Source organism: Corvus kubaryi, unplaced genomic scaffold (genome assembly GCF_017639235.1).
Source record: "Corvus kubaryi isolate FWS band 111438036 unplaced genomic scaffold, C.kubaryi_AGA036_p1.0 137, whole genome shotgun sequence".
Classification (NCBI taxonomy): domain Eukaryota; kingdom Metazoa; phylum Chordata; class Aves; order Passeriformes; family Corvidae; genus Corvus; species Corvus kubaryi.
Genome location: NW_024580671.1, coordinates 11039909 through 11066505, shown reverse-complemented (window position 1 = coordinate 11066505; position 26597 = coordinate 11039909). Strand labels below are relative to the sequence as shown.

The following is a 26597-nucleotide window of genomic DNA, read 5'->3' as shown; positions in this document are numbered from 1 at the left end:
TCATGAGGGCGGGCGATTCCCCAGCACGGGCTGACCCTCGGGAGCTGACCCCGTGTGCCACAGCACCCCCTCACCAGACATATGGACACGGAGCTGGCATGGGCTCCACTGCTGCTGCAAAGACGGCACACTCAGAGTCAGTGCCCAATTCCCCTGCTCACTGCCTCCTTGGGCTGCAGCCCATGGTGTATGGTAGGTACCACACTGCGTCAGACCATTTCTGATGGGGTGCAGTTCAGCTCTGCTGTTCGGCTCTGCCTCTCCTGGAGGGCAAAGGAAGCAACCAACAAATAGATCAAAAAATATACTTGTTATCTAGATCTCTTTTGCCATGCTAAAATCAAGTCAAAAAGCTGAAGTTGTGAGCTGGAAACAAGCCTTTAAAGAACTCCACTTCAATGCAAGCAGTAGAAAAGCCACTGTTTTTGTTCCAAGGACGAGCAGAGAATTAATTTTGAAACTACCAAAGTTGATGGCAATTGGTAGTGCCTTCTAGATGTCTTTGGTTAAGCACAGCGCTGTACTGCTACTCCAGCCCCATGGAAGGCTGAGGGGGGAACTCTGGAAGGAGCCACAGTGAAGGACACAGCCAGTCAGAAATGCAAGTTTGGGAAGGTTCTAGGATATAGTCGAAGTAAAGTCCTTCAAAATTGTTCACAGTGGATGTACAAGTGAGGGAAATCTGACCAACTGTGTCTTAACTTTAAAAGGCAGAGACAGAGAACACTAATTCTGTGCAGTCCTTTAAAGGAGCAGCTATCACCAGGCCTGCTGTTTACCCCCACTATACTGTCATTTCAGGTTACTTGCCCCCCTTTTTAGCACTGACCACTCTCTGCTTACATGGCCCCTGAGTCTTTCCTGATGCTTCTGTTGCCAGGACTTGCCAAAGTCACCAGGACACCTCTCTCCGATACAAGTTTAACCTCTACAAGCCATGGGCTTGAAAACCCCAGCCCAGAGACCCAGCTGTGAAAGACTGTCAGTAACACAAATATCTGCCAGCAAATTACGGCTGGAGACAGCTTGAAAGCTTGTTCAGCAGGACACACTGCTCTTAAGATGCCTCGCCAGCTACAGTACATGTTTTGCAACAGTTGTTCAACCACAACACACAAGGGGCAAGGGTGCAGGAAGGGCAGCTCATGGTCAGCTCTCACCAGTGTGGGATTTATTTTAGGTACATTTAATACAGCATTATTTCTCATTGCAATTGCCACTGCAAAGAAAGGAGAAAGGGTAGGAGTGCAGAGCGAGAAGGGAAAGGCTGGTCTCAAAGCAGTAACAGGCAGCTTGGACTAGTGATGCGGTACACATTGCTGGATCAGTGGTTGTCCTAATGCTGTGGGGAAACTTGGCAGCTGTGCTACCACTGTGGGCTGTGGAGACAAAGCCAGTGTGGAAACTTCACATTAAAAAAAAAAAAAAAAAAAGAAAGAAAAAGCAGAAAGAAAAAATAAAGGGCCAAATGCATTATAACAGACCCAAAGACAATAATCTTTTGTAATCCAAACAAGCTGGGCAAGCCAAGCCATTGTTGAGAATCTGAAAAGCTCCGGAGCAAAGGAGGAGGATAAAAATGAAGAAAAAAAAAGTCATACAGCTTCTAATAGAAAACACAAAAAGTATGCTGAATTGTAAAATAAAACAGTTTGTGTTCCTGAAGAAACATCAAAGCCGAGAGTGTTCTACATTCTCTCACTAAAGGATTCAGTAATTATGTGTAAGAGTGGCTATTTCTTCCTACTATCACCTGCACCTCTCTACATGTATGTGCAAATGTCAACACACAGTGAGGTTAGTGACCAAAAAACAACTCAGACAATTATCATCTGCATTGTATGTGATAAAAGTTCAGCAGCATTTTAGTGTATCAAGCTCTGGCTGGCCAAAGCGCCATATGACATTTTCAAGAAAAGGAATATATATGCTAATTTATTCTCCATGATAGATAGTGTCCTTAGAAACAAATGCAAAACAGACATGTCCTCAGTCACTGTGTCCTGATGCATCAGTTGAATCCAGGAATTAGAAAGAAAATAGAAGCAAAATCCTTGAAGTGGAAAACAACCACTAAGAAACCTCTGCAGCCTCAAACCGTCACCTCTGAGGGCCCACCAAACTGGAAATTGAATGTCTTGTCCACAATCTCAACCATTAAAATTGACCCAGACTCTTAGATAAACAGAAACTGATTGCTTCTCCTCTGCCTAGGAGATCACTGCACACAATTCAATGGATAACAAACACCTTGGGCAAAACCTTGTGAAAAGAAATGGATCCTTATTTAGAAGGGCTCTGTTTTACACAAATGTATGGCAATAGAGCAATTTCCTCATCATTTTATTGTCCCGAGGCAACCAAACAAAGAGGTAACTGATGCACTAGTTGTGCAATATGGAGCAGAAAAAAGACTCCAATTCTTTTATTAGGACAAAAATGTAGGCCCCATTTTTCACTTCCATCCAGAAGTCAAAAGGAACAGCAGGGAGAGGCAGCCTCATCACAGTCTCCACATGCTTCTGCTTGGCACAGGTCATCTTTTTCTGGGACAATACTGTGATGAATTCAGACCTGAATTTTCAAGTCATAGTTCAAGCATTTATTCCAGAACAACTGCTTACAGCTAAGCCTATTTGTACTGAACTGGTGACAATTTTTGCATTGACCATATTAGAATCTCTAACTGGATCAACATGTGTTCTAGACTTGAGGAAATTCAGAAAAATCAACTGGAAAACAACTGTTTTCTCCTCTCTGCTATATGCTAGAGCTAAGAGAGTTCACAAACCAGTACTGAAAAGCAACACATTGAATCAAATCTGCCAATTTGAATTATCAAAGCTCTTCTACCTTACTCATTATTCTACATTTAGAATTTCTGTTCCTTTTTCTAATGCCAAACAGTATTAGCTATGTAATAACCATTTTGGATAAGGTAAAGTGCTATGTACACATTCACAAGTGAGGTAGAAACTAATATACAGAATTATCTCTTCACTTAACTTTTAAACTTTCCAATGCTGTACAAATCTCAACATTCTGCTGGTGATTTGGACTGGAAAAATTACTGTAGTAAGCAAAACTTCCACTAAGGTTTTTTGACGTTTCATTTGGAACTTCTAGTGTGCATAAATAGTTATTTTTTCCTCTTCATGCTTTACTTTGTATTTATCAAAACCAAATTTGATCACTGTGATGCCCATTTGCGTTAATCACCTAATTCTTTTGCAGTACTTCATGGTCATTCTTGTTTAACATGAAAAGAGCTGTGGTGTCAAGTGCCAATGCTACAACTTCAACCATTCCAACCTCATTTCCTTTCCAGACCACTAACCAACCAGGGAAATGCAAAACAGCTCCCATGAACCTGAAGAAACTCTCTCTGCCTTCCAACCATGACGACAGAAATCTGTTCTTGCCCTCCTCTCAGGAAGTTCCTATGATACTTCTGTAGCTCTTCCCCACATGTTTGTCCTCCCAATTGGCATGTCACATCTTGAAAAAGAGCTTTTGGAAGTCTACATGAAACCATTCTTTACTGATGCCTCCAGAGACATCTGGGAGTTTAACAAAAAAATCTTTCTTTTGCAGAAACTTGGAGAGTGTCTCATGATCTTCCAAATGTTTTGCTGTCTAAGTCCTCGGATGATCCAATGTTCTCATTCTGTTCCTATTCTTTTGCTCATGCCTGTAGCCTTTTTAAAATGTGAAGTCATCATTCTCAGGGTGAAACTGCATATTCTACTAGCAGCTGTTCAAGATGACAGACAATGATGGTTATTCTCAGATTTACATGTTCTGCACAAACACTTCAGATTATACTAAACTTAGATCATTATTCTGCCATTAAAACATCGTTATGTTTATGGTCCATAAAGCATGGAACAAATCAAAAGTTATGTAGAGCTGTAGCTGTATGCGAGCATCCAGGCTTCCCAACCTAAAACAGGCTTTATTTTTTAACCCTTCTGTTCATTCTCTTCCTGAAAGGACATTTACTACGGATGCTAAAACATAAATGTCATGGAAATGAAGACCATTTGCATATATTGGGCTTTTGAATTTATAGGTCACGCACAAAACTCACAACAGCAAACATTAGGGCTTCTCCAAGGAGCCTCTTGAACCAACAAAAAACAATGAAGACATTTAGCCAGAAACAAAAAATCCACATAATTCTTTCTGTCTTTGCTTCTTTAAGTCCATGCTGTTCATTCAAGCCTTTTCATTTTAGGCTGGTTCAGATAGGCCCATGTCTAAAACAATTCCTCAAGGGATATCCAAATCAAGAGCCAGCTGCACTGGAGTAGGGAGGCAGCTCTTCCCTTCTGCAAGCTTTCCTCGGCATGTGAAGGTATGATGGCCCAATGTCTTGGTTTAAAAGACAAATGCCTGACCCACTGATCCAGAATTTATAAAAAGCTACTTCCAAGATAGGAAAATTGTTTACCTTTCAGAAAGATCCCCTGGCACATCTTCCCCTTTATATGCTTGCTCCGCTTTGAGTGCTCACACGTTAAAATGAAACAAGGTCCTGGCTCTGGAGGGAGGTTAACTAATTTAAAAGATTGTCTTCTAGAAGAAAGATACATCTGAAAGAAGGAAATGCCTTTTCTCATAGTACACAGTGGTACACCTCCATGTTTGATGCAGCTTACACTAATCAAAGACAGGCACGAAGCAGGCATTGCTGGGGAGAAGGCTGACCCCATGCTGAGAAGGACACATTCTTACCAGCCAGTCATGTTGAAGTCACGGTACAGCATCCTCTTCCCAACTTCCTTGCGCTGCACCCTCCGTGGAAACTCTAAATGTGTGAATTCATTTCCCAGCAAGTGGGGCTGCATGTAAGCCTGCGGGCAGAAATCAAACCACAGATACCACATAAAACAAGACATCATCTATTTTTAATGAGACAGTATTACCATCCCTTCCTGGTCCCTTCCCACACAAATTCCACCCCCTCCTCTACCCTTCTTTTTAAATAAGGAAGATTATGTGCTCCATTTCAACAAACAATGCACATACACCATTTTTGACCGTGCCTGATATCCAGCAGCAGCCTTTTAGGGAGCAGGCCTCTTGCCCTCAAAATTCTTCATTTCTTCTCCCTGCTCCTCAAGATTTGGGATCTCTAAACCACACTTCATCCATTGACCCTGAAGGAGTCTGCAGAGCTTTGTAAAACAGAACACATGCCCTTTTGTAAGTCAGCAAGAGGGAAAGGAATGATCAAATACAAAACCATGGAGAGACTTGGAGGGATGAGTGTGCAGTGAAGCTCAAGCTTTTTGATTCCTAGTTCAGCTATGCCAACAACACAGAAAACCTAACATTGCTACCACACTTTGTCACCACCTCAAGACAAATGCACCCCATCACACGACACTGCAAATAAACACAAGCTACAGAGCCATTTATTTTCTTGTTTTTGAAAAACTACTTCCTTCATGCAAAACAGACTTTTATAAAAGCAGCAGCAGTTTTGTGTCATTACTGCAACTAAGGTCTTTGATGGTTGTACTGTTCAAATGCTGCTCATGTCCTTTCTGGTGCACTGCTCTGCAGATGCTGGGAGGCCTCTTTACCAGAGCTGTCCCTCTGGCTCATGTTCTCCAAAGCTGACCATAGTCGAGAGCATCACGAGGCTCTTCATCCACAGTATAAACTTTTGGGCTGAATTTATACATGAGCACTTGACATGATAGGTTAATCCTAAACATACTCTATTTCTTCTTTTTGAAATAAATCTCACTCCTTTTTCTTTAGTACTCAAATAAACAAGCCTTTCTCCCTCTGTCTGCAAAGCTGCGTTGTGAACAAGCTCTTATGAAAGACAGTCAAATTGGCTAGGGAACCGAAAAAAGTTGCATTTCTTAACCTTTTGCAGATAACTCTTTTTCCTTATCCAGCCAGTTGAGGCAATAAAGTCTGCCTTATCTTCAGCAGCAGCTGCCATCAAGGGAGACGAAATGAGCTGGGGTTTAGTTTGTGTGTATGTCATAAATCTAGTGCTCATCAACGGTAAGCAGGAAGCACTGGAAGCCCTTATTGATCTACCTGGCATCTGTCATGCAGATAGTTCACAATAAAATATTTCCTGCATTTAAGAGTTGAGCCTGCTCCCGCTCAATTTAATAGGAGCTCTATCAGGCTCAGCACACCACAATGCTAACCTGCTATCGGCTTGTCCCTGTTCCCATCGCCAGACATCCTTCCAGAAAACACCTCAAGCTTGGTTGAAACAGGACTGAGGAAGGTTGCTGTGTGTAGCAAACAAGATTGGATTCTGCTTTCAAGAGGTGGTTTTCAAGCATCCAAGCGTGATCTTGACATCGTGATCCTTTCCTGGAATAGGAACTCCATCAAATTCTCTCTGTGTACAGTTAAGGGAATTACATTTTTTTTCCTGCAGTCTACAGTCAGCCAAGGTCCCCTTCTCCACCCAAATACTGTTCTCAAGGACCCTCTAATTGGATCCCTCTCCTCATTACAGAAATGGTTGAGAAGCAGTAGTGACTTTTGAGAGGTTCAGCAGTATTAGTCCACATGAAGTTTTTCATACTTACAGAACTTCTTCCTTCAAAGGTACACGTAAGCTTTTTATTTTATTTATTTTCATTGCAGTTGCAAAAAGGATGGAAAATTCCTAATGATTTGATGTATCACAACATATGAACGACACTTGTTTGTATGACAACAAAGAGCTGGATTTTTTTGGTATTTTTAAAATTTTTTCTAGTCTATGACATTGTAAACAATTAAGTCAGTCTGCTTTGAAAGTGCAGTTCAGTTCACTTTTAAAAATGCACAGCCTACCTTGATTAAAACATTACAAACCAGTACCAGCTAAAGACTGTTGCCTGCCTACAAAACAAGGTCATACTTAAAGAAAAAAACCATCACACCTGATACCAACATGAAGTTACCTAACCTTCAGATTGTGAGATTATTCACCAGTCTGAATCAGAGGTCCAGAAGAAAAACATTAGAGGTTTTTAGCATTTTTAACTTAAAAACAAGAATTTCCTTTATTGTAAAGGTAGCGATCAGGAGAGACTGCACTGCATAAAGATTTACTCAGATGGAAAGTCTGAGGTCACAACTGAAATAAGATTAATAAAGCTGGCACCGTTACCAGTAGACTGCTAATGTTCAAATAAGACTTCTCTTCCGCAGCCAAGCCTCAATGCTTGATTTATAATCCAGGGATCTTAACTTGATTCTAATATTTTTGGCATCAGTAAAACAGAGGGAAAAGAGCAATTTGGAAGCTTCTGGCGTTCTGTGATCTGAATTCTTATGTGAAGAAATGGGGATTTTTGTTGTGCTTTGCTTTTTAATTTTCCATATTTTTTACCATTTTTTAAAAAGTTATTTTTGATGCTTCACGGGTAATTCTACACAGAGAAGAATGTTCCACTATAAAACTCAGCTGCAACATCCAGTTGGGTTTGTTGAGAACTGTTCTTCATGTACAAGGTGGGGGCTCTCCTCCCCAGCTCAAAAAAACCATGCTGGGCAGCAGAACCAGAAAGTAAATAAAAAGCAACACTTTGAAAATCTACAGATCTTTCAAATAGATATACAAGCAGACACCATAAAATGATGAATCCCCTCAAGTGATCAAACAAGAAACAAAAATGGTAAGTGAACCGACCACCAAAATTTCACCTGTGATGATGCAACATATTTTCCATTTTTTAATTTGTTTAGTCTCGATTTGCAAGAACCTCAGATCAGAAACACCACTCAGAGAACCTGAAATTTAACAAATAGTGTGACTATCAAACAATTTCTACATCCTTAAAAGGTATGTTCAGACAACATTGTTATTCTGTGTTATGGAACTGGAACATTTTTTGTGTTTTCTCCTTCAGAAGCTATTTGAGCTTTTTCGCATAAACCTGGCATAGTCTGCATCGTGTGTTTTTGGTACTCTGCCATTCTATGGTGTATTTTGTGGCTGAATGCATTGCATTCAAAATTAGTTATTTAAAATGGACTCCACTCAAGGAAATATTAGTCATGGTTCTTTAAAAAGGCCATTTATTTCCTGCTATGTTTCCTGATGATTAGAAAAGCAAACATGAAATTAAGATAAACCTAGACTTACACATTAGCACACTAGTTAATTAGGTGGCAGGAAACACTGCATGTATCTCATCTGTACCTCAGTAAGGCCTGCCAATGCCTTTTCCAGCTCCTTCAGTAGGCACTGCACTGGAATGTTGCTGGCACTAGTGGTTTCACTGTGTTCTGTGTTATTTTCAGAATTGCTGCTTTCCCCTACACGAACTACATCTTACAACTTCATACTTTTATCATATCATGCCCTTTTCTCCAAAAGGATATTCTACTACAAGGGACTACTGCTCTCAACAGCATGCGCAGCCCAACGCACCCGGAAATTTTGCAGATGACTCAGCCATTTTCATAGGACACATTTAAACCAAAGAGAGATTAAAACTAAAGGATGTGGTGGTAAAAGGAAGGAGAAGAATAGAAGCCAAATCCATCCCTTGATTGGTCTCTTATCTTGTGAAAGGCCCAGACCCTTTCCAGAGAACCACACATCTCCTTTACCACAGCATCATGCACTCTGTCAGATGGTTGAAGCAATCCTACTCTGGGTGATACAGGGAGCCACAAACAGTAAGAGAATTACATCTTGACGGACTTGTAATTGAAGTGCTGACTGGACATTTAGGAGATCTAGGTGCATTTCCTCTTCAGGCTCAGGTTCTGCAGGCATCCTTCAGCAGGTGAGTTAGTATCACTTTTATCCTCACCTGAGCAACAATGTAAGAATAGATCCCCTTTGAGCCCATGACTATCTGGGCTCATGAACCTTTGTCTGAATGGTTGGAAACACAAAGAGAATCTGTGGTCACTGTCACTGGTGGCCACCTAGTCTCTACTAGCAGTGATACCTGCACTGGCAGCAGTGGTGCACCATTTCTGGTGAACTTTTGAGGGGCTGTTTGGCTGCACTCATGAAGATGCTACAAACACCACACTGACCCCACGTGACATCTCAGAAGTGCAACTTCAGTAACTAGTAGAAATACACCCATCTGCAGTATGCTCAATTCACCATTCATTTTAAACACATTTTCCAAGGGAATAAGTAACAAAATCGATCCTATTTACTGTTGCAATTTAGACTATCATGACTGAATTAATAGTCTCCTCAGAAGATGAAAGGAAAATTGCTTCTGGCTGTCATTGCCTGCACAACTGCTGAATGTACCAGAGCAGCTCCCAGGCAATACTGGATTTTTTTTCCCTTCAAGATACACTGATATGGTAAGCCAGGACTTTTCCCAAGTGCTGTGTGGAGCTCTCCTGCTACAGTGCTAAAAGCAAAAGAGAGACAGAAATTCAAAGAAAAAGGAGGCTTTTGAATGCCCACCAGTGGAAGGGAAGCGCCATGGTGCACTGAACCTCTACAGAAGCCGAAGGACCAAGGGAATACTGGTGCAAAGCTTTCACACTTTACATCTTAAGAAGCGCTCTCTGACTGAAGGATTGATTGCCTTCTGCAATACTCTCACAAGCTGCCTGACACAGAAGTCTGTCTCTGCCATACAGCCTGCCTGAAGTCTGCAGCTGTATGCTGCCTGCCCTCCTATGGAGCAATGACCATGCTCAGAGCTGCTTCAAAGTCAGAACAACTGGATAGTCAACTTTTTCTTTTCAGGTTTCCATGCCAGAGGCCTACTGCCAAGGCCATTTTTGGATGCATGTCAATAAACCTGCCAGGACAGGAAAAACATTGGCTTCCCTCCCCTCTCAGTTACTCTATCAGTACTAGCTGAAGCACAGTTTTGTCTAAGACTAGATTGGAGGACTTCATATAAAGATACTCACATGACCTGAACAACTCATTATCCCATGTATTTCTTTCCACACAGAAATTAAGGCTCAGAAAAGAGGGCCTAAAAGAACATCCTGTGTGACTGAAGCAATCAACAGGCACTAAAGGCAGAGGAAAGCTCCTTCATCCTGACTGCACCAACAGCGTCTGCTGCACAGGGAACAGCCTGCAGGCTGTAAATCCATACCCTCCCTTTGCTTGTGCAGTAACTTCCTCATAGCGAGCAGTATCTTTGCATTTACCAAGTAGAATATTAATGCTAAAGTGATTAAACTATTTTCTTCCTATTGTGCAGGAACAGCAACGCACCATGTTTGAAACAAAGAAACTCAGCTTTAACTGCAAATAAGAAGATACACTCAAAGTAAATAACTTTCAGACAGGAACAACAGACGAGAGATGTTGATGGTAGAATAATAGACTGATAGCAGAACTTGGGGACAGACAAGCGAGTAAGAGGAATTATTTGGGATCTAATCAGCAAGACAGATGCAAACTTTGGAGTGTAATGCTTATGCCAACCTTGCAAGAAATTTGGGGTAATCTTCTTTTTTTTAAACACTAAAAATCTTGCTTAGGGAGTGTTATGTTTGAAATGATCTGTAATTTTGTTTCATGCTCTTGCTGTCTTGCATGTATTCTCTTTGAACGTGATACCCATAGACCTGGCATATTTGTTACATACAGAATTAAAATAGACAAACAAAGGTAAAGGAATTTTCCACAGGAAACAGCAGAAATGTTTTTCAGATCAGCTACTGGTTTCAAATATAAGCCAGAAAGCACATCAAAAGAGAAGAAAAAAAACCCTTGTAGGCAATGTTTTATCTCGTATTTCCTACAGAAGTAGCGGACTCCCTAGATGCTAAAGACACCTTTTATTTTAGAGGCAAACAAATTATTTTAAATGTAACTGAAATGTAAATATTTATTAGGCCTCCTTTCCATTTGGTTCTTTGAATATGAATAGTCCCAAAGCAGTACTTCCTCTGAAATTTTCAGCTTCAAGCCGATGAACCTGACTGAAAAAAAATCAAACGTGACAATTGAGGAAACACAGTATTTTCTTTAAAACCTTACACCACCACCTTCCAAACATTGGCGTTTTGCTTAGTTTCAAACCACAGTGCTTGGTCCAGGTTGAAAATAGAAGATACCTTAGACCTGGGAACACCACTGGCCTTGGCCTGTCCACCTTGAGTCAGGCAAGGCTGAGAGTGAAGCCTGCCTTGACCGAAGCTTAAATTTCTAAAAGGAAAAAGCAGGAGACCAGAAGAAGCACAAAGGAAATCTCTCAGCCATGTTAGGAATGGCATTTTGACAAACAACTAATTGACTTCAACCAACTGACCTGTCCATCAATGAAAACCTTAAAAAGTAACAGGATGGTTTGTATGAAAAATAACACCATACATTTTGACTTATATTACTCAGGCAGCTTATCAGCCAACACAGCTTGGTCTATAAAGCATCCCACATGTTCCCAGCTAGTCACCCTGTCCCAGCTTTATGGGTGCTGCTACACTAAATAAAACTAGTCTTTGATCACCCATCCTATCCTGCAGCTACTAATGTTCACTGAGATCCCTTCTAAGTTGGCTATCTTTCCCCTGATGGAGATACAACCAGCATACCGTTAAGAGTAAATTAATCAAACTCTGCAGTACCATTCACATACAAAGAGCAGTCTGTGGTACTTTATACTGTCACACAGCAAGCACTGGGATGGATTGAAATACATCTGTGGCTCATTAGCTCTGTGTCTGAGCTCTCAAAATCCAACACCAATGAGCTGCTGAAGGGTATGCAGCTGAACAAGGTACACAAGCACAGCCATGCTAGTCGATGGCCTTCGCCAAAGAGGTAATAGTCCTTTTATTGAGATTTGCACCACCAGGGTTTTCTCCACGTTTGCTGATGGCTTAAAGACATACGTGATCAGTCACTGGTGTTCAGTGGACACATCATCCTTCACTGAGTCACAGCAACTGAGTATCATTTCTCTGAGCCTTAGATATTACCAGGCAATGCTTGTCATCAGCAGCACCTTATTTGCTCCTCAGGTCTCTTACCAGATACTGAAGTCGCTGGCGTTCAGTCTCTGGAGTGAATTCTGAAGACATTGGAATGACTTCACCATTTCGGATTATTATAGCCCTGTAAAAGTAATAAAACATCATCAGCATAGAAAAAGAAGGTAAAAAAACCCAGAAAACCATGGGGTACAGTCGCAGTCTCGTTTTCTTCAGAATCATGACAAATAAAGACATTTCTTTTCCACTGAGGTTGTCAGCAGAACAGGGTAATTCCTGCCCTGCGTCCTTCAGGCTGAGTAACAAAGTATACTTGTATAAACCAAGTTCATTTTAGAGCTCACAAAAACATCCAAGCAATAAAGGCAAGAGTTATTTCAATTGATGTCTACAGGGTATCCTTATTAAGTGAAATGCAGACACCCAGAGGAGATGCTGCAGAATCAGTGATTGTAGAACAACTCTTTGCAGGTTTTAATACCAGTTGTGGCTGACACTGTCTAAACTACTGGCTTCAAATGACTCATGTAAGCACTTTCCAATTATTGACTGGTCATATGTCATGTCAGAACATCTCTACTCCAACAGCAAATGGAAATAGCAAAGCAAATCCTATTTAACACAAATTTAACTAGTTACCTGCTGAAAGATGGCAGGTAATGGAATGATTGTAGACTAGCCAGGAGATTTCACACACAATTCTGCAAATGGCAGAGAGAAAATTTTCTCAGACACCTGCCTGTTGCGTCTTAACAATCTGCTATGCTGCACACAAAATATGGTCCAATCTTTCCCTGGTGTAATGCCACTGGCTGGAACACAAGTCACAGGAAGGGAGAATTCACCCAATATTTCTGCATTCTACATTCATGTATTCACTCACAGAACTACGTTCCTTTATCTTTCCATTACTTAGGCAGTTCTGTAAGCAGAGCAATGCCTGGCACTTTTGAAGAGCTTGGTAAACTATGTATCATCCCAAAGACTTCAACGGCTGTTGTGGAACTGCCTCAGCCACCAGTAGATTAATTCAGTGTTTGGATAGCAGCAGTGTACCAGCTCCCCTCTTGAATTTAGACAGAATTTGGTGTAGCTAAAAATGTATTTGCCACTTGGATTTTAGTTTCTCTATGTTTTAAATGGTCCCATTTCTGTGATCTTTTCACCCCACTGACGTCCTATTTATGAGTTAGCTTACTTCCCTTGATAATTTGATTGATTTGCTATCATTACTTCTATGCCAGGTGTTCTGATAGCACTGCAAAGCAACCAACAAATATAGTAGGCACACAAAGACTGAAAACTTAAACTTCCAAATTCAAAACACAGGCATCTTGAGAAAACCAACTCAGGTACAAACCTGAATTTCTAAAATTAGTGGCACTGGATAGATTTCCAAGTCTTGTGGTTAGGCCAGTGGACTAAAACTCTCTCCAGACTGTCATCTACTATTGCTAGTATGCAAAAGGCAGCAGCATTATCTATGACTAAATGAACTGTTCACATTTCTGAGATTCACGTTGCAAAAAGCAGATAGGTTCAGGATGGTACTACAATGGGAGATGTGGGAAGAAGCTCAGGCAATGAGGGGAAAACTGATTTGCTTTGAAAGGTAATAAAATTCATGCTCTTGGACTTCCAGCACTTCCTTGCAAATAATCCCGTGTAGAAATTAGAGGTGGCAAGAGTGCAGCCTATACACTGAAGGTTCCCACTGGCCCTTAATTAAAACCAGTATTATGTACTTGAGACAGACATGGTAGCTGCAACTCTTTAATTTCCTAAAACAAATTTGTGCATAATTTTGGACAGATTTTTTTTCTACTTTAGGGAATCCAACTACATTACAGGCTTACAAAAATGCCTATCCAATTAAAAATAATAAAAGTTTGCTGAAAATCTTTTGCATTTCTGAGACAGTCATTTAAATACAGATTAAGAACTCTACCACCTCTCTTCTGCAACAACACATTTGCTTTTATTTTTGCAGTTCCTGAGGTATTCAGCTTTGAACCAGATTTATTTACGCAGACAGTGAACATTTTATATAACTTTTTTATATGTTATTTGATTCACTTGAGTAGGCCTCCACTTAAGGGGTCTGTGGGTTTACTACAGAATATATACTCTGGCAACAGTCTAGACCAGACTGATCAAAGGAGCTATCAGACACTAACCAAATTTTACACACTAGTTTAAGTGAGTCATAAGGGATTTTCTGATCTTTTGCTTGTCTGAAAGAGCTAATATAAAACCACACGTTGATATAACCGTTAGCACATCAGGCTAATTTTCTAATTATTCTTTGCTTCCCCTTTAATCACCACTTCACAGGAAATCCATATTTTAAAGACCATTGAGACCAGTCTGGGGTTCACCTTTTTCTTTGTGCACATTGACATACTTTCTATATATGTTGATACCTGTCATTCTCACTTCTGTGGGTAGAATTTGGCCCTGAGGGACTCACATCAAATAAAAAGCAATTCAGAGGCGAGTGGGTCAACCTTTCATAGCTCAATTTATTTTCACCAGAATTGGCAGCCACCTGGGATGAAAAGCACAACCCAGCACACACACACATACACAAAAAAAAAATCTTCAGAGGGGGAGGAATTAAAGTAATACTGTTGATACCTGGTAAAATAGAGTTTTATGTTTTTCATTAATGTTTTCACCAGTTGGACTTTATTCAACTTGCAAGTTACAGCTGCTCATAAAGTCAAATGATTTGATCTGAGGAATGAGACAGCTCTAGATATGAGTAATGGGAGGGACACAGACATACATGTACAAGGCACTGGTCCAAATTCAACTGTGGTGAGCTTATAAGCCCATACTGGGACCTTTCTGCACTAACTGCTTAGCTGTTTCATGACAGCAAAGGGTATTTCTGATGGCCCAAGTGACAAGAATGGGCACATTTGTTGGCTATCTCACTGAGGAGGCTGGGTGCAAAAGCCTGGCCTGGGAGCCACCCTGCTCGGTGGGATTTTCCCCTGTGATTGAAAAGGTGCCGAATAAGGCCCTAATTGGGTTTGGAGACTGAAGTGCCCTTTCTGTGACCTTGCAGTGACAGAGCTGCCAACCAGCGACTGAAGGCTTTTTCCACCGAGCAACCTCCAGAGCCCTGAATTCAATAGCCCAGAGTCAATAACTGCTCACAAGGAGGGAGCCTGGCTGATGCAGCAGCTGCAAACAGCTCCAGCAACTGCTTTTAGAGACCCACTCTATACGGTCCTGCAGGACAATTAATTTTGACTTTGCACTTCCTAATGGACTAAGCAGCAACATGGCAACTAAGCAGCAGTTACATTAGCATTACTGCTTCTGCCATGCATGAAACACATGTATGCAAGGAAGTAGTGTTCTGAAAGCATTTAAACTCTCCATGTATTGAGGATATATGAATGTATATTTTATGCCAGAATACAGCTGTCCTATTAAACTGTCAGAAATAACTACATAGGAAGCAAGAATTCCTTGAATAGATGCAGCTCCCAGAGAGCATCTGATTCTGCCATGTTTAATAGTGACATTTTAATTTCCACCACACTGGTGAAACACATTGTAGCAGAGCCACAGGGTGAGCCTGCCAAAGGCAGATGGATGATTCATGTTTGCCGAGAACAAGTATGTCAACACTAACCAAATATTCTCTGATGACAAGGTTGCTTCAGACCCACACCAATCATTAATTTATATCACCAATGAAGTAGTAATTAAAAAGAAAAGCTTTTTTTGGCAGGATTGGAAATTGGGAGTCACAGATCTGCAGACTCCTCAGTGCATTGCCCTCCACGCTCTGATGCCCTCTCCACACACCATTGTCTACAGCGAGAAACTGCTCTGAAGTCTTGAAGCCACAGAGGCCAGTAAGTCACTTATTCTGATCTCTTCTAAAAACAAACTAGATTTCCCTGAGTCCTTTCCTCTCTTTTGAACCCTAACACTCTACCCACAGGAACTACAGGATTGTACTTGCCATTGCATTTCACATCCTCTGCATGACAATGAAAGTATGTTCACTAATCCAGAGCTGGGATACTCACAGTAAACTGGAATATATTGAGGAAAAAATTTCCCAAAACACAGCTGAAGTAGCCTAAAATGGAAGAAACAAGAATCTGATTTTGTATCTCTTTTGGCCTCTCGAGCTCTTCTGATCCAGCGAAACCACACCCCGAATAACTAAATTGGGAGCAAGAGATGTGCCAGTGGCTCAATGCACAAGTCAGGACTGGCAGTCATGGCAAATCCTACAGCCGGCTATGCCTGCTCAGTCACATGCAAATGAAAAGAAACACCAGGCGCTTAAAAGGCTGCATGTGCATCTACAGAAAGCAGTGCATCTATCTTTTGGATTCACATGAGAGTATAGTCCAGAATGATCAGCTAAATTCACACAGAATATTAAGTATACAGTTATTTTCTATATTCAGATTCAATACTTAGAAATCATATTTGGTGCCTTAGTATACATCTGCTTTTAAAATACATGGAGATTGAAGCAACAAAAGGACAAAAATCTGCCACTGCGCTATACTGCTGCTGTGATGCTCAAGATGTAGCAACAACACAGGTTTAAGGAAAATATTGATGTATCAACTGCTTTTGCATTTTTAATATGGCTAACAACTACCACCTCTCCTCGAATCAAGCAGGATTTGGGGTTTTTTTTTTGTTTATCTTTTGTGGAAAACACAATCAGCTGAAAATTGCACAGCATCCTTTCTATGTTTCTTATGAGAAACAAATACAGGAAATTCATACATTTTAGAGGAACCTCTTGTTGGTTACTCTCATTTAATCATACAGAGAAAGCAACACTTTAGTGAACAAGGTCAAAAGTGTAATTCCACTGCTGTCACAGGTCTATTGGGATTCTGGTGTTCAAAACAAAGGGACATCTCCAACTCTTAGGAGTATTCAGGGGACAGCCTGATTCCGTTACACACTTTTTCAGCCAAAAATTATTTGAAACGCAACATTAAACTGCACATTTCTACAACACAGGATAAAAATCTGGTAAAGGTGACAGAGAAAGACCATTCAGAAAACCCTTTTTGACAGTGTATATCAATTCCAAGCCAGAGGGAGGATGTATCCATTTTGTCAAAAAGTGTTAAGCATGTGGATTCAGTACAGATGAAGCAGAAATGTCTGGCCTCTCTGCAAAGGTATTAGAAATGTGTCAATGAAAAAGAAAGAGGGATTAAACTGACAGAAAGAATAAGGCAGGGTCTTATTACATTCAAGGGGGAACTAAGCAGTAGATTTTAATTAGGTGTGCCACAAGATAGTTGTGGAAAAAAGAAAGTAAATCCTAGAACTACTATAGAATCAGTCTATATGGGTGCTTGTTTACATTGGTAACTAAATGCATATATTTTAACAATCCAGGAAAGATCATTGTTAATGTTTGATAAGCTTCAAACCAGCTGTGCTTTTTTTTTTAATTTCTTTACCTTTTCTTAATTGCTAAGAAGTGAAAGACAATGACTATAAAATTATAAAAATGAGAAATGTTTTTCTCTTCTGTAAATGAAGTACTGGAACTTACAGCCATTATGATTACTGATAACTTTTAATACATGCAGCATTGGCAACTTGGTTTTACTTACTTAAAACTGAATTACTCCCACTTAGTCCCACACAGACCCATTTCTCAATGTTTCTTTAAAAACCAGGTGAACAAACACCTCACTGTGCTGGCAGTAACTGTGGAACTGATCTCATATTCCATCCCATGTATTCACTAACAACATGATTCTATAGTGCAAAGCCTTTAAATGATTTCCTTAATTTTATGAATTAAGGTAGGCTGGAGATAGTGAAACAAACCATTATGTAACGTTTACCTGGCATTAAAACAGGTTCCAGTGATGATATATCCATCACCATAAAACTCAGGTGGAAGCAGCAACCCTCAGCAACACCAATGGAAAAAACACTCTGGCTGCCTCCCACACGTAATATCTAAGATAATGCCCCAACTCTTGGCATCACTATCAAGAAGAAAACAAGCAACAAACCAGGGAAGGAGTAGAGCCAGTGAAAATTGTCTCTGTCCTCACTTTCCATTTACTGTCACTCAACAGTCCTGCCACTCTGATTTCTTTGTATTCTTCAGCACAAACATAAGCCTGTTCACAGAAACCTTGTGACAGGATAGAAACACTGGATCATTTTTCTTTCAGCCGAACAAAGCCAAGGTTAAGCGGGAGCAGACTCTCCCTGCTTGTGGCTCTTCCTGGGACAATGTAGTTTCATGTTACGTTGTGGGTTATAGCAGGCTGCTCAGACACTTTCATTCATCGCTTGGGGGAACTTCAGCTCCCTCAAGCCAATAAAAGGTGTGAGAACTTGCCTTGGTGAAGTATTGCAAAAGTAATTTCCTACAGGAGCGTGCTCTGGCGTTTCCTGCCAGAACAATGAAGATCACTTCCAAACTTCTGCTAAGGCTTTTTGCAGACTGCCAGCCACCCTGGCTACTCCAAGGGTTAGTATCTCAGCAGCACAACTGCCAAGTGCAGCCCTTGCTCCACTAGGACACTGACTGGGCATTCCCAAGTATTTCATTCAAGGTCCTTTCTTCACGTCTTTGCCACAGCATGGAGCCAAGCATGCTATACCTCTCCTGTGGCAAGACAAGAACCTCCTCCTCCCTTTGAAAAGAAGCAGAGAAAGAAATTATGAAATCTAGACCCTGCAAACCTCCCTGAAAGTTGTCTTTCAGAGGCACCTGCAAGCACATGAGCTGTTCCTGCACACACGTATAGAGCTTTACGCTGTTTCCAATTACCTGACTCACTCATATTTCTATTTCTAGTGCTTATTTAGTGATTCCTTTGGAGAAGGCTTCTGGGCACAATGAGGCTGCTGAAATACTCTAAAGCCACTGTTCTGGCGGTCTGATTTAATTGTATTATTTTTAATAAAGGATCACAAATAGGCAAACAGAAGCTGTTTCTCTAAGCAGAATAACATAGATTTCCATGGAAGGGCTTACTTCTCATCTACAGTAGCACCTGAACCAGTCAGGATCTTTCTTACTGCCATCAAAAAATTAACAGAAATCAGAATTTTTAGAACTGATCTGGTATTCCATCTCATGTATTCACTAACAACTTAGTAAGCAGCAGTTAAAGGGATTTTCTACCACTGGCAGCCTCCCTCTGCCCTATATATTGCATCTAACCATGAGAAGCACCTGGTTGTCACAAAAAATGGAACTAAATGACTTCAGTTGTTTCTGCATCACTACTGTACAGTTTTAAGTTAAATGTAATGCTGAGCTTGCAGGCTGTCCACAGAGGAGATAGCTTGGAGAAGACACGTTGCCCCATCATTTTTGACCCCTGGAGTGGTATGCTTCTAGTTGTCAGTGCCTCTTTAGTAGGCTGCAGCTCCATTCCCATGGGACTCTACTGTGAATTCCCTGCTCTAGTTTAGGTCCTGAAGTGTATTACCTGGCTGATGAAATCTTAAGTATGGAGTTATTATTAGCACTTGGCTTTATCAATGGGGTTTCATTTTAGGGCTAATTATATATATTTTTTTATGCCCGCCCCATCACTAATGCGATGGCAGTACCTATCTGAATGCAATGTTCTTGTTTGCTTAATTGGGAAAGTAACTTTTGCTATTGAATCAATAGTGACTTTGTAAGTTTACCTTTACACTCCTAGTATCGTCTACTCCAGCTCCAGTAGTACTAACCCAAATGTGAATAAACTAAACTAAAATGCTCTGTAATTAACTGTGTGTACTCTCCTGGTAGTTTACATCTCAACGCATCAATCTTTCAGAAAGGGCTTCAGCTGGCAGCTAGAGAACTATTACAAGCCAGTTTATAGTGACACTACTAGCACACAAAAACTGCCCACCATTGGCTCCAATAGCCTTAGGCTGGAGATTTACTGCCCTCTTAGGATTCATTTTGCCCCAATGATTTCAGTGTATTCTTCATCTGAACACAGTTAAGTACAAGGCTGCAATGATGACAGACCACCATGTTTCTGTACCATGGCTGAACACCAGGCCACCAATTACTCAGGCCGTGCCAGGGAAATTAACAAAGAAGTGCAGTCACATCTCTGTGGCCAGCTCTGAGCCTCAGGACTGGTATCTGTGGAATCAGTCTTTTTCCCTGTTGTCCAGGATATCACATTCATCTCCACAACAAGTTACTATGGCAACTAAACCTAGGCTTAGTGGATGAAGGCATTGCTGTGCAAGCCAGTGTTTATTTTGTCAGTGATATGGCTGGGATATGGCTGTCCATGTAAGATGGAAGAAGTAAGGATTTTTTACCTCTCTGCTCTTCGCTGTCTTACCATTGACAAAGAATGAATTTTAGCACCTAAAGTCCTATCTACTTGGACCTCAGCTTTTCTGCTTAACTCAGCACCAGTTGCAGGATATTGGAACAAGCTGGATCGAGACGCAAAAGCAGACTGCAAGTCATGCTCTCTGCTTGCTCTTCATCCGTGAATTTTTACCGAAGTCCTGCTTCATTCACCCACACAGAAGTGACCAGGGCCATTACTTAAAGTCTCAGGAGCAGGGCTCAAGCAGCATTGCACAGCTGCTTCTGAGACTGAACAGCCTGGGCTGCCTTGAGTTTGCTGAATTCAGGTGACTTGAAAAGCTTTTCAACATAGTAAGGACCACAGCAGACTTTGAAACATTCACCAAGCAAGCCTGGGGTGCTCCCTCTGGCCCCCCTCCCAAAGTACAGATCGGAGCTAGAGAACCAAGTGCCCAGGCTGCTTTGCATGCATTGACCCTGGCCCTGCAACACTGCAATGAAGAACTTGCAAGTCTCTGTGCTCAGCTACAAAGGCACAGATTAAAAAGATAGATTGTTTGGAGTTTGTTGGCTTTTTTTTTTTGCCTTTCTTTTTTTTTTTAAAGGCTGAAACTCCATGAGAATTAAAGTTAATAGAATTCTTTATTCCTGGAAACCAATACCAATGAACTGTGGCTTTACAGTTTACTGATATTACTCGAATAGCCAAAATTTTTCTCCTTCCTCATTATCTGTAGCATAAGATAATGTCTGTGTGGTAAGGACCAATGATTTAACTGAATGTATTCCTCACTGAAAATGTTTACAATGACTTTAGTACCTGCTAATTGCCACAGGTATTGCTAAGGCATATGCTCTCCCAGGAAAAACAAGAGTTTGAAAAAGAAGTAGGACATTTGTTTTGTTTTCAAAGCCTACAAACATTTACTACCAAATGAATAATTTCTACCAAGTCAGTGCTGGATATGACATGCCAGTAACCTGAACTTGTCATCCACTGGATAACTAGAAAATGCTCTTCCTTAGCACTGCCCTTTGAGTGAAATAACTTCTTTCTGATCCAACACCTTTTCTTCACACCTTGCCTTAAGTGTTTCTTGAAGTGCCTTCAAAAGCTTTACCCAGCACGAAATCCTGCAGTATCTGATGTTGCTGTCATTCCAATGAATCTTGTGCTCTTGCTTCTCCCTGGAAGGAGGCCAGGCAGGAAAAGGGGAGAAGGGCTTTCTGCAGGCCTGAAAATCGTGCTTCTAAGGAAAAAGACAGAGGGAACAGAAAGAGAGGACATGGCCATGTCTCCTGAACGTGGCTAATCTTTTCCAACATTTTGGGCTAGTCAGGATCAGACTTCTCCACCTATCAAACTGCAGTGAAGGAGAATGTACATGGCAGAGACTTGCTTTGCTTTGAATTCAGTCTTTCCTCACTACACAGACCTGTGAGCAAACCAGACTTAGGTTATCTGTTGCCCTGAAATGATCTAACATTTTTTATTTTCAAGTGATTCTGTCACAGAATTAATAATAACCTAAAAAGGGGATGTACCATAGATCAGCCAACATACAATCTGTAAGTGTTGCTCTTGCCTCAGGGGAGGCATCTTTTGAGAATTTGGAGGAATGAGAACTTCAGGGGACGAAGAGAAATCCCTACCAATTGCATGGCCTTTGTGTGTTGCTCAGTTTTGAAACTTTCTTTGCCCCATCTTTAGGAGAAGACATGAAAAAGAATGCTTTTCCAAATACTGCAGACTGGAGAAGCTTAGTAACCAAGTTAGTCTTTCCCCTAGAGACCTCTAAGTCTCTAGTATAAAGCACAGTTACTGTTGTTTACGTAGACACAGATGTAAGAAGACAGAGAGGGCTTAGGCAGACCACTCACAGAAAACAGGGGAAATACACACCATTTAGAAGATGAATAGTTATGAAAAACAGAAAATTAAAGCTTCCTAGAAAAACAGTAAACCAAAGACTAAATTAAACTAGTTCTACAATAGCAATATATAAGAACACTTTTTAGTTTCCATCCTTACACAGTGTTAGCGCCTCTGGCAAAAACAACCCTGCTGGACTGCCTCAAGGAAGAGGTCAGATACCATGAACCACAAAAATGGCTCAGAATCATCAATACTGACTTCTCAGAAATTCTATTTAAGCTACACTGCCAGTCAGCAGACACATAGCTGTTTCCATGCCCCTCTCATTTACTTCATAAAAACAAATTAAGCCCCCAAATCTGACTTCCTATAACAAGAACTAACCATGAGGGAAGCAGCTGACAAGCACCATGACAAAGAAGAGGAACTATAAATGTAGTAAGCTTCAACACAAGCAGCAAATCCAGAAAGAACTGAAAAGGTAAACAAATTCAATTTTCAATTCACTATTTTATTACACTGGGAGAAGACTGTGTTATAAACACACTCTCCCACACCTGGTCTCTTGAAGTACCAATGAAGTTACTTTACCTGCACCCACACAAAACCATCACAAAAATAATCACTCAACAAGCTCCTACCATTTAATAAGCCCAAATGCCTTAGCATTAATTTTACACTTGCAAAAAGGAGGAGAAAATCTATTCTGGACATGAGGATGTACGTTCAAGGAGAGTGTGAATATGCCCTGAAAACATAAGTACTGGGGAGCAAAAGCAAGGAGGCAAAAAGATGATAAAAAAGAGCTGATGAAGCAAAGCAAAAAACTCAGTGACCCTGCAAGTCCGTGAAGCCTTCGAAATATCAGGCTCTTTGCTTTGATGCTATGTTCTGCCAATAAATCAAAAAAAGCCCATGAACCCATTTGCAGATTTAGTGAGGGTTTCAGGGTGTATGGAAAAGTCAAATCAACTTGTGATATTCTGCTTCTTGTATAATGATAAAGGCACAGCTACCCTACATGGCTCCAAGCACAGCACAAAATGGAAGTGCCTGCAGGCTCCGAGCAGCTCCCTAACCAGACAACACAAAAGCCAGAACAGTGCCCGTGCCAAAGATGGTTAATATGATCATATTGCATTATAGTCATTGTAGTGATATTGGACAAATGTTATGTTGCATGAGGCTATACAATAATTGGGCAGTAATCAGTAAAAACATTAAGTCCCTGTTTTACAACTGCTTCATCAGTAGCTATAAAACAACATCCTAATAAAGAGCATAAAACTAAAAAGAACTGAGATTAACAAGGCGTTTTATGGCAGTTTAGAAGTAAAAGTCACTTTAGCAATATAGAATTGAACGACACTATTTAAAACAATGACCAGAGAAGATTTACTATTCCATATTAAAAAAAGAAAAGAAAAAAATAGCAGCTATTCCAATGGCCTAGTTTTCATAGTAAATATGTCATGCTGGTAAGCAAAAAACAGCGCCTCAATGCTCACCAAAAAAAGCACTATATATTGGATAGCTGACTATAGCACTATCAGTTCCTAATCAGATAACCTTGCATGGACAATGCTAATCACTGAAAAGAAGAAAGAGAGACAAAGAAACATTAGAAAAAGCTTTGGCTGATATTCAGATATTAATTTTGACTGTACAAGTATTTATATATATATTTATGGCAGAGTCCAAGAATGATCAGATAAGCCATTAGAGAATGAAAGCAGTTCCTGCCAAGTTGTTTTTATCAGGCTCTGAATACATCACCTCATTTTTAGTAGGGTTCTGGTATCATGTGCAGTTAACATGTAATTATTACAGAACTGTGATTGCATCGTTAGCAGAAGTTTAATTATATCATTGACATTAGTGATGCCATAACATCAAGCTCAATAATAGTTCATAACAAAACCTACAATTAGCACAGTTTTTCCTCCCTTTTACACCAACCAAAAGTGTTCAGCTTGGAGAAGCCTAATAGTCCATACAGAAGTGAGCTAGGGCTGAACCTGAAAGGATTGCTGGCTGGTAATTTAGTAATATGGTAATTAAAGTCTTTTCATGATGTAATTACACATCAACTACAAAAGGACAGCTGCTATACAACACTGCCAGGGTACATGGCATGAAATGATTAGATTTGAGAAGCTTTGGTGGATAAACTGAATACCACAGACATAAGTCTGAGGTATAGCTGGCACCACACAGTACATTATTATTCAAGTCTCACACTTAACGTTGCCTTAGTCTCATTGTGATAAGAACAGTTTGTTGCACATACCTTGGTCCTCCAACAGCAGAAGCTCTTCAAAATCCACCTTTAAAAGCCTCTGCTGTTTTGAAGTTCTCTGAAATTATAAAACCTAACCTTCACCTGGGGAGAGGCAGTATAACTGAGGTTTACATGAACCCAAAATGTTTATTTCCCACACGAAATCTTCTCTCACTGACTCCTATCTGTGGGAAATTAAACTTGATTTATTTGCCGGCTTTTTCCAGTGGGGTAGCAGAGACGGAAGGAGGAGAATGAGGAGAGGGGAAAGGCGCAAATGAGGAGGGGAACTAAGAACTAAGGGTTTTGACATCTAGTTCCAACAGCAACAAGAAGGCATCCCCTATTTAAGTGAAAGAACAAACCGACCCTTCTTCTAAAAAGCAGATAAACATTTCTTGAAGTAGTTTCTTTATTGTATTTCTCACTACCCTCCCTTTTATCTGTACAAACCACAAAGTTGACCACATGAGGGATGAGACAGCAAAAAGCAACATATTTTTCCAACTAACACAAGTAAAATTTCTTGACTACATAACTGGGCTCTTCAAAATACAGGAATGCACTGTGCACCCTGGCAGTGGGCAGACAACCTCAGTGGCTTGTTTAGTCCTAAAACGTCCTTTTTGTCATGACAGCAAGTCGGATGTTTTGCAATAGCTGTTTTTTTCCCTGTAAGTGGGAAAGGGGATTTGGTGGGAGAAAGACCCAGACCAACTGATCTACACTTTAAAGCTTTAAAATTTCTTTTGAGCTAGGAAAGTCTAGGAATGGACTTACCTGAAAATGAAAGATTTTGGGATAATTCTCCTCAGCATAAGAGAGATCTTCAGTGAAGTCCATTTGGAAAGTGCAAAACCAAACTGTTTTGAATCTGAAGGGACTTTATTACAAGTTATTAGGAATGAGAATTTGAATCCTGGTTCAAATAACACCCAATCTTGCTGATGGTTTCCTTTCTGATTCCTGCTCTCCCTCTTTTTCTGAGGAGATGTTTTGGGTGGACTTAATGAACATGCAAAACTCCTTGAAGACTTAGTATGTTTAACTACAGTTACACCAATACTCTGGCACCCACTGCAGATCACTGCCAACAGGACTGTCTTGCCCTTGGGTATCAGAGGCTGCAATTGAGCTGAGGCTGCTCTCAGGGAGCACAGGAGGAATCCTGAGGGAACTGGAAGCAGCCAGTTCCAGTCATTTAGAAACAAAGATCTTAGAAGTACTAGGCTACTCAGAAGTAAGTCCCGCATGGCCAGTTTTACACAGCGCACTTTTAAGAGGCAATAAAGCAAATTAGCCAACTCAGACTCAACTTTACTTCAAGCACAATAGCACAAGAAAACATGATTATTTCTAATTTAATGGTAGAAGAGATAGAAGGTCATTCAGCTAGTGGTTTTGTTGACGAGACAGGTGATCACTTCAAACCTGGTTGCAGCTACCATGTGAGGGCTCACTTGACACGATGCAAAAAGGAGTTTCAAATAGGTCACTTGTCAATAGAAACTGGGTGCACAACTTGCAACCTATACAGCAAATTTAGCATCTTAAAAACAATCACCAAGGTAAAAAGCAAAGGAATTTTACGCACAAAGGATTTATCTGACTTCCTACACAGTTTAAATCAGTAAGAGGCAATAAAAATCTTAGGTTTAAACTACAAAACGCTTCACTTTTGAGTGTTGTCTCTGTAAGTACGTGGGTGTACACACTACAAACACGAACTGTGTGTGCACAAACCTTAAACACAAACACATAACCACAGCAGTCTTCACCTAAAGACAACATGGTTCAATACCTTTGCAGATATTAATTACTTGGCTGTTAACAGAATACAACAGCAGTTCGTATCACATGGGAACTATTCTCCCTGTCCTGTTTATACAGTGCACTGCCAAAAGAAACATGTGAAGTCTGAAGTCTTGCAGGAAGACCCTCATTATCTCTCTCCAATGATGGTAAGGGCAGAGTTAGAGATGGGGAAAGAATGCAAGTGAGAGATTTCCAGTATGCTCCTATCCTCAGCAGCATCAGAAGACAAAGAAAAAGCTTATAATGAGTCTTCAAGGACCCAACTTCAAAATAAAACAAAGCAACAGCTCCTGAGCAACAGCATTCAGTTATGAGAAATGTACAAGTACATGAGGTGGAAGAGGAAAAGCAAAAAACCTATACTGTGATAGTCTGTCTCCCTCTCCTCTGCCCCC

The 26597-nt window shown here is 40.6% G+C and overlaps 1 protein-coding gene and 1 long non-coding RNA gene across 2 annotated transcripts in view; one reads left to right on the top strand and one right to left on the bottom strand.

Moving 5' to 3' along the window:
* The window catches only part of PPM1H (protein phosphatase, Mg2+/Mn2+ dependent 1H), a 41888-nt gene extending 29786 nt beyond the window's left edge, over positions 1 to 12102 (bottom strand). The window contains exons 1-2 of the mRNA XM_042017566.1: positions 11956 to 12102; positions 4738 to 4856 (exon numbers count right to left, since the gene is read on the bottom strand). Coding sequence (XP_041873500.1) covers positions 4738 to 4856; positions 11956 to 12102 — 266 coding nt within the window. The remainder of the gene's footprint in view (positions 1 to 4737; positions 4857 to 11955) is intronic.
* Positions 12103 to 15681: 3579 nt separating this feature from the next.
* On the top strand, positions 15682 to 16059 carry LOC121659615. Its single transcript, XR_006014390.1, has 2 exons — positions 15682 to 15791; positions 15881 to 16059. It is a non-coding gene; the product is annotated as an uncharacterized LOC121659615 (long non-coding RNA).
* The last annotated feature ends 10538 nt before the right edge of the window (positions 16060 to 26597 follow it).